We start from the raw sequence: 8,904 nt of genomic DNA on the forward strand, positions 1-8,904 counted from the left end.
CTGGTGCAGGTACCACATTGGGAAAACTGTTGAGTATCTCCATAATCCAGCCGAGACGAGCCATGGGCAGTCGGCCTCTCTCCAACTCCGTCCGGTGCAGATACTATGTTAGGAAAATCGTTGAGCGTCTCCATAATCCAGCTGAGACAAGCCATGGGCAGTCGGACTCTCTCCAACACCATCCAGTGCAGATACTACGTTGGGAAAACCATTGAGTATCTCCATAATCCAGCCGAGACGAGCCATGGGCAGTCAGCCTCTCTCCAACGCCGTCTGGTGCAGATACGACGTTGGGAAAATGGTTGAGTGTCTCCAGCCGAGATGAGCGAAAAAGGGGTTGGTGGCTTTCCAACACTGTACAGTTCCGGTGCTACCTTGGGAAGGACGTTTCCATCACCCATCCACGAGGAGTGAGGGATGGTCGGTTTCCCTCCGACACATTTCAGCGCTGATACAACGTTGGGAAGGGTGTTGGATGCATCTCCACCGTCCGCCCAAGATGAGTGAAAGATGGTCGCTTTCCTCTCCAACACCTTCCGTTGCTGATACTGCGTTGGAAAGGACGTTGGAGGTCTCCGCCATCCGTCCAAGAGGAACCAAGGATGGACGGCACCACTCCAACACCCTCCCGTGCTGTTGCCAGATGGCACCCCCACCATCCATTCAAGATGAATTAATAACAGTCGGTTTTTCTCCAGTGCCGAGACTGTGTTGGGAAGGACGCTGGGCGTCTCTATCCTCCGTCAAAGAGGAGCAAAGGACGGGCGGTTCTTTCCAACACTCCCTGATGCTCCTACCATGTTTGGGAAGGGCGTCGGGCCTCTCTGCCGTCCACCCAAGATGAACGAAGGATGGACGGTCCCTCTCCAATGCCCCCTTGCCCCTCAGTGCTGACACCCGATTGGGAAGGGTGCCGGGCACCTCCGCCGATGAGCAAAGTCCGGTCGGTTTCTCTCCAGTGCCAAGACCCCACCGTCCGTCCGAAAGGAACCAGTCGATTCTCATCGTGTGTGGGAGACCTCCTCCTTTGAGCTTGGCCCGCAGACCCCCTTCCCTAATTATTGTATAAAAGAACCCACCCACCCCAAAATGCCAGACTGCGCAGCACACAAAAGATGCCACATCTCCCTTTCTTTCCCCCCCACCCATCCCGCCCCCCGCGGTCATGGGTGGGCGGCTGGGCAGAGAGGAAGGGCCCTGTCCCTTCGCCGCAATTTCCCCGTGGCTGGGGTGGGAGAGGCAACTATACCCGGGTGGTAGAGTGAGGGTGGGGCAGAGTGTTGTTGTGCCCGGTGGGGAAGGTGTTGAAAGGGTGCAGGGCCTGCATGCCCGTAATGGTACTGGGGATCATGGTGATGGTGTTGGGCGTCATGAGGGGCACGTCGTCCGGTGCCCGGCGCAGAGCCAGGGTGTAGTCCGGAGGGCAGGCTGGGCGCAGGATCTCGTGGGGTCTCAGCGCCTCCAGGTCGTGAGCGTCGTGCTCCGAGTGTTTGATCTGCAGGGACATGAGCTCCTCCTCCTGGCCTCCGTGCACCAGGTCGTTGGCCGCGTTGCGTTGGGGGCTGGGGCGCCGGCCTCCCAGCACGCCCGCCCGCAGCTCGTGCCGCTTGTCCCGCTTGTAGTAGAGGGCAGCGAAGGCCAGGATGTTGAGGAAGAGCAAGGAGGCCCCCACAGCCACGGTGACGCTCAGCTCGGTGGAGTAGTCCCGCGAGTCCCCCGGGAAAGGGGCGTAGCGCCGGCGGTCGTCCGCCTCGTCCTCGTCCGGCGGCAGGGTGGGGAAAGGCCGGCGGGTGGTGCTGGGCCCCGCCCGGGAGCCGGGGGGCCAGCGGGTGCCGTAGGGTGGGACGCGGGTGGTGGTGGAGGTGTAGACGGGGTCGTGGAGGTGGTGGAGGTGGGGCACCAGCTCCAGCCAGAAAGCCACCTTGTTGGCCCGGTAGTTGTCCCGCACCCGGGGCTTGAGGCCGATGTGGAGGTACTGCTTGTCCTTGGTGTTGAACTTGGTCCACACCACCTCCTCAAAGCGGTTCGGCTTGGTGTGGATGAATTTGGTGTCCTGCGGCACCGGCTGGTTGGGGTCCCTGCAAGAAGGGGAGACGGAGTTATGGGGTGCGGGGGGAATCTGGCCTGGAGGCAACCGCAGGTGGGGGGGTGTTTCTAGAGGGCACCGGGTCTTCAAGATGGAGATGGGTGCAACACATTCCTCCCCGTCTGTCCATCCATTCCCCCGTCCGTCCATCCAACCCTCCCCATCCATCCCTTCCCACCCATGCACTCCATGCATCCATCCATCCATCCATCCATTCCCCCCATTTCTCCCTCCCTATCCATCCATCCCCCCGTCTGTCCGTCCATCTCCGCATCCATCCACTCCACCCATCCATCCTGTCCACACATCCGCCCATCCATCCCTCCCTCCCCATCCATCCATCTCCCCACCCCCATCCAGCCCCCCGCCCTCCCTCCCATCCATCCCCACATACCTCATCCATCCTCACAACCACCCCCATCCATCCTTTCCCCGCACACCCCTGCCTCCCTCCCTCCCATTTATTCATCTATTCCCATCCCTCCCTACCATTTGCTTACATCCCACCCGGCTTCTCCCCTGTGCCCTATCCCAAGACTACTGGCCCCATGGCCCCTCCTTCTCTTCCCTCCCCATTTGCCCCCGCCCCCATGCCCCTCTGGGACCCGCTCACCCTGTCTTGGCGAAGTTGGTCCAGTAGGTCATGACCACAGCGCTCAGCATGACGTCGTTCTTGGAGAAGTTGCAGGGGAAGAGGTCGGTGGCGCCGATCATGGGCACCCCGAAGACGTAGGGGATTTCGTCCCCGTGGGCGGCGTCGGCCCACTCGGGCCGGGTGTCGGTCTGGCAGTGGTGGTAGAAGGTGTAGAAGTACACGGGGGACTGATATTCGGCGTGGAGCTTGGCCGTGGCCACGGCCGGCGCCACCCACTGGTGGTCGGTGAAGAGCGCCAGCAGGGTCTTCCGCCGCATCTCCCCGTTGTCCCGGTCGGCCCAGTCCGTGTACATGAACTTGATGGTCTCACGCAGGATGTCTTTCCCCTCGGGGTAGCCGTAGAGGTTGTCCACGAAGTTGGAGATGGTGAAGTCGAAGTAGCTGGCCGAAATCCCGTCTTCGTTCTCCATCGAGTCCTCCACGAATTTCAGCCCCTCGCCCTGGTTCACCCCAATCAGGATGTCGTAGTTGAGAAATTCCCCCTGCTGCATGAGGATCTCCGGGTCGTCCGGCACCACGTCCCCGTCCACCACCGGCCCGAAGGCGATGTGGTAACGGGCCGGCTGGATGTCCTGGTCGACCAGCTCCCGGTACGGCTTTCGGCGCAGGCAATCCACCGTCTCGCTGGTGTCCAGGTGGTCACAGCCCACCTTGGAGGCCAGCATACGGGTATATTTCAGGGGCTGGTAGTTGACGGACCAACTGGAGATGGCCGTGCCGCTCTGAGCTATGGCCTTTTGAAAAAGTCCTGCCGGGGAGGGAGAGAGGGTCAGAGAGAGCAAGAGGGGGAGATATGTGTGCTGTGGGGATCGGAGGGTGCATGGACGGAGGCCTGTGTCTGGGGATAGATAGATACATAGACAGATAGATAGACAGAAGGTGTGGATGGGGATAGAGAGATAGATAGATATAGGGGGTGGATGGGGATAGATAGATAGATAGATAGATAGATAGATAGATAGGTGCCTGGGGATGGATAATTAGATAGATAGAGGGGGTGTCTGGGGATGGATAGATAGAGGGGGTGTCTGGGGATGGATAGTTAGATAGATAGAGGGGGTGTCTGGGGATGGATAGATAGAGGGGGTGTCTGGGGATGGATAGTTAGATAGATAGAGGGGGTATCTGGGGATGGATAGTTAGATAGATAGAGGGGGTGTCTGGGGATGGATAGATAGAGGGGGTGTCTGGGGATGGATAATTAGATAGATAGAGGGGGTATCTGGGGATGGATAGTTAGATAGATAGAGGGGGTGTCTGGGGATGGATAGATAGAGGGGGTGTCTGGGGATGGATAATTAGATAGATAGAGGGGGCGTCTGGGGATGGATAGATAGAGGGGGTGTCTGGGGAGAGATAGATAGATAGATAGATAGATAGAGGGGGCGTCTGGGGATGGATAGATAGATAGATCGATATATAGATAGAGGGGGTGTCTGGGGATGGATAGTTAGATATAGATATGGAACTGGCCGGCTCAGGGGGGCAGGGAATGGGGCACGGGGCCTGTCCCCTCTAGAGGGCGCTGGCTCCCATCAGGCCCCAGGGCAGGGACTGGCTGACTCGGGCGGGGAGGGGAATGGGGCTCGGGGGGGCAGCTGGTACCTTCCGAGTGGTGGGACAGGATGAGGAGATTGACGCAGGAGGCTCCAGCGCCGGACCCGAAGATGGTGATGCGTTCGGGGTCCCCCCCAAAGTGCCCGATGTTCTCATTGAGCCACCGCAGGGCCTGGATCTGGTCCAAAAGCCCGTAGTTCCCCTTGGCCGACTGGTCCCCGGTGCTCAGGAATCCTGAGGGGTGGGTTCGGACACGGAGACCAGGGTTAGGAGCCGCTCTCCTGGGTCACCAGCCGCCCCGCCCCAGAGGTGGGCGCATCTTGGCGCTGGGAGAGAGGTCCCCGGGTCACCAGCCGCCCCGCCCCAGAGGAAAGGTGCCATTTGATTTCAACCAATTTCCGGGCACTTTGCCCGGCCCTCCCCCCCCCCCCGCCCCCGATTAATGTCAACCCTAAACAGAAAAAAATAAAAGTGGATAAAAAATTAATTCTCTCGCTCCCTGCAACGCCAAGGCCCCTCGTTAGTGCTAACGAGGCCTCGCCGGTCATTCTTATCAGCTCTGGGTTTCCCCCCCACCCCCTTTCACTGTAATTAAATATTCATTCCAGCCGCTGATCTGTAAATTTCACACGCTGGGCTTGGAGATTGGCAGTGTGTGTGGGGGGAACAAGGACATGCCCCCCCACACACACTGGGGGGGGCAATTCGAGGCTTCCTCTGTAGTTACCCCACCCCTGCTCTGCCGGGGGGATCCCGGTGGGGGGGGGGTGACACGTGGGGGAGGGGGGCTGGGATCCTGCGGGGGAAGGGGCGGATTGGTGGGGGCCCTTACCGAGCACCCCCAGGCGGTAGTTCATGGTGACGACGATGACGTTGCCGTAGGCGGCCAGGACGCTGGCATCGAACATGTTCCCCGTCCCCTCCATGTAGGAGCCACCGTGCAGGAACAGCATCACCGGCTTCTTCCCGCTGTCCCGGATATCTGGGGGGACGGACAGAGAGAAATGGTGGGCAGAGAGTGGGGGGGACAGAGAGATTGGGGAGCAGAGAGATCAGGGGGAGCAGAGATTGGGGCAGAGAGAGAATGGGGGGGACAGAGAGAAATGGGGGGAAGAGAGAGATCAGGGGACAGAGAGAGATCATGGGGAGCAGAGATCGGGGGAGCAGAGAGAGATTGGAGGGCACAGATTGGGGGCAGAGAGCAATCGGGGGGGCAGAGAGAGAGATCGGGGGGGCAGAGAAAGGCAGTGTCACTCGAGGTGACTCCTGCCCCCCGCCCGTGAGTCTGCCGATTCCCCCTCCACACCCGTCCGCTGGGGACCCCCCCCGGTAACCCCTCTTTCCCCAGGCTGGGGTGGAGGGGAGTCTGGAGGGATGGGGGGGTGTCTCCGGACAGGGGGGATTGGCTGCTATGGGGCCTGGGTAGGGGTCAAATAGTCCTGCCCCCCCTTAAAAGACCCTAATAGGACCCCATTGCCCTCTGGCACCCTTGGTCACCCCCACTGCAGCCTCCCAGAGATCCCCTTTGCCCCCAACCCCCTACTAAACCCCCTCACCCCATTTCAGATCCCCGACCTCTTCCCCATCATCCCTTTCATTCCCTAACCCCCCCATGCTCTCTGACCCCCGTTCCTTCCCCTGCAGCTCCATGGGGGGTCTCTGCCCCCTAACTTGTGCCTCCTGCCCCAGGACCCCCTCCCACCCTTTCTGAACCCCTCCCCCCACAGATATGGAGCTGGGGGGGGTCCTGAATAGGATGGTGCTGTGGGAACGAGCCCCCCCCCCAGTATGGTCCTGCCCCCGCCTGTTATTGCTCCATCTCCCCAGCAGGGGGCAGCACTTTGCCCCCTGGGGGTGGGTCGGGGGGGTCATGGGTCTGAGTGGCCAATGAGGTCAGAGGTTCCTGTGGGGGGCGGGTGTGAGAGGTCAATGGGGGTCAGCGGTTCCCAGCAGGTTGCAGGTGAGAGAGGTCAATGGGGGGTCACAGATTCCTAGAGGTCAGAGGTCAATGCGGGTCAAGGGGGTCAGAGAAGTACAATGGGTCAAAAGATCATGGGGGGGTCAAAGATCCCCGGGGGGCAGAGGTCACAAATCATTGAGGATGGTGGGGGGGTTACTGGGGGTCAGAGGTCAAAGACTAGGGAGGTTCAGATGCCATAGAGGCCAATGGGGGGTCAGAGGTCAGGGTAGTCGATGCGGCAAAGGTCAGTGGGGGTCAAAGGTCCCTGGGAGGTCAGAAAGGTGAAGTAGAGGTCAGAGGTCAGAAATGCTAGGAGGGTCATGGGTCAGAGAGGTCAGTGGGGGGTCAGAGGTCAGAGCAGTCAAATGTGACAAGGATTCTGGAGCGGGGTCAGAGGTCAATGGAGGTCAGGGGCATCGCTGGATTGGGGGTCAGAGGTTTCTGGAGGCCAGATGATCATGGGGTCTGGGGTCCCTGCTGGGGGGCCAGGAAAGGTCAAAGTTCAACCAGACGGCCATGGTTTCCAGGGAGGTCGCATGTGGGGGTGAAAGGTCAAAGGTCGGGGATCCTGGCAGCCAGGGCTCCCCCAGGTCAGAGGCCACCCCCCATTCTACCCCATTGCCATGGAAACATAAAAATTTCTCTTCCCCCCCCTCCTCCCCCCAAAATTTTGGTTTCCTTTTCTAGGTCACATCCCGTCTCCATGGCAACCGGGGGCCTAATTAATTCTGTGCCAACAGAGAGCGTTAATTAGACGCAAGGAGGCCTTAATTAGCGCCTGCCGGGCCGCCCCTCCCCCAACCCTGTTTAAGATGGAGGAGGGGATGATGGGAACCCCTCGCACACTCGTGGAGCCTGTCGCACGTGCAGCCCAGCCGTCACACGCGCACCAGCCTTCTCGCACGTGTACAGAGCCTCCTTACACCTTTGCCACACAGAGAGATGCTTGCATGCTCACAGACCCTTTGCACACTCAGAGCCGCTCACACACACACTGAGTCCCTCGCGCACACACACACACAGCTCCTGTCTAAGAGCCTTGCACACTTGTCAGTCCCCTTGCACATACAGAGAGCCCCATGCACATACAGAACTCTGTGCACACACACATGCACACACAGAGCCCAATTTAACACACACACTCAGACCCCGGCTTAAAACACAGAGACTGGCTCCGGCTTAACACACACAGACACACAGACCCAACTTAACACACACACACAAACAAACACACAGAGAAAGAGCCCAGCTTAACACACAGAGACACACACATGCCAGCTTAACACAGACACACACACACAGAGTCTGGCTTCACACACCACACACACACACACAGAGCCCAGCTTCACACACACACACACACACACACACACACACACACACAGTCTGGCTTCACTCACATACACACATATCCAGCCACCAATGGAGGCATCCAAAACACACCCCCACTTGCATACCCACCCTGCACACACGCACCTTCCCACATCCTTACACACTTAGCAACGCCCCCCATTTATGTCCACCCACATTGGCTGTGCAGAGACATTCACATGCCCAGACACACCCACCACCCCCTTCCACCCACGGACACGCTTATCCTGGCACAAACACACACACTGCCCCTTCCACACCCCTTTGCACACACACAGGCCGAGCTGTCTTGACGTTACAGCCACACATCTCTGGAGACAGCCGGCCACACTCACCCTCACCTCACACACTCACCTGCCTTTCCAGCCCCCCACACCAACCCCATCCCCTGACCACCCCTGAAACTTTCCCCCAAATTCCCCACCAACCTCCCTAAACCTTCCCCCCAAGTAACCCCGATCCTGGCTAAGCCTCTCTCTCCCCCAAACATACACGTCCCCTGGTGGCTGGGGATGGAAATGACAGAGCAATCAGGGAGGAGGTTGGGGGGCGGGTGGCGATGGGGGGGGGCAGCCCCCCAATCTCCCCTGGTCTGTATCCCATGTCCCCTGTTTGCCCCAGAGCCCCCTAATCTCCCCTGATCTCGAGTGTCTGGGAGCAGGCCAGATACCAGGGTAGATGGGCCCATCGACAGAACCCCCCAACCCCCCAGGAAAACCCACCGAGTTTCCTTTCAGACCAAGACACAGAAAAGTTTTTTTGGGGGGGAGGAGAGCAAACAAGAGGGGTCATTTTTGGGGTACACGTATAGATCCCCCCAATCTTCCCTGCCCGTCACCTGCCCCACTCAGCTTTACGAGCCCCCCCCCCCATATTCTTCCACTGGGCGGTGGTTATCGTTTGGTTTCTTTTCCAAAAAAACCCCCAAAAAACAGGGTCAAAAGCTCAAGAAACGGGGCAAAAAGAAAAAGTAGCAATCGTGGTTCGTTTTTTGGGCAATTGATTTATTTTTTTAAGTCGACAGCAGCAGCTTTGGGTGAAAAAGAGCTGACCCCCGATAAAAAATAACCACCGAAAAGAAGGTTGGTTGTTTGGGAAGAAAAAGAAAAGAAAGAAAGAAATAAGAAAAAAGGAAAAGGGGAAGGAAAAAAACCCAAAAAACCAGCAAGAAATGTGAAACATGCAGCCAAAAATACCTTCGTCTCCGGAGGGACTGTTTCCGCTGGGTTCGTCGCGTTTTTTTGTGAGTGGACCTAAGACCAAGAAAAAAGAAAA

The 8,904-nt window shown here is 58.7% G+C and overlaps 1 protein-coding gene across 1 annotated transcript; it reads right to left on the reverse strand.

Moving 5' to 3' along the window:
• Positions 1-296: 296 nt before the first annotated feature.
• On the reverse strand, positions 297-8,904 carry NLGN2 (neuroligin 2). Its single transcript, XM_038386541.2, has 5 exons — positions 8,826-8,904; positions 5,131-5,280; positions 4,347-4,532; positions 2,700-3,489; positions 297-2,078 (listed from the first exon to the last, which is right to left on the reverse strand). Exons 2-5 carry the CDS (start codon positions 5,249-5,251, stop codon positions 1,244-1,246), a joined length of 1,932 nt encoding a protein of 643 aa, XP_038242469.1. The 5' UTR covers positions 5,252-5,280; positions 8,826-8,904; the 3' UTR covers positions 297-1,243.

The sequence above is a fragment of the Dermochelys coriacea genome, chromosome 28 (genome assembly GCF_009764565.3).
Source record: "Dermochelys coriacea isolate rDerCor1 chromosome 28, rDerCor1.pri.v4, whole genome shotgun sequence".
Classification (NCBI taxonomy): Eukaryota; Metazoa; Chordata; order Testudines; family Dermochelyidae; genus Dermochelys; species Dermochelys coriacea.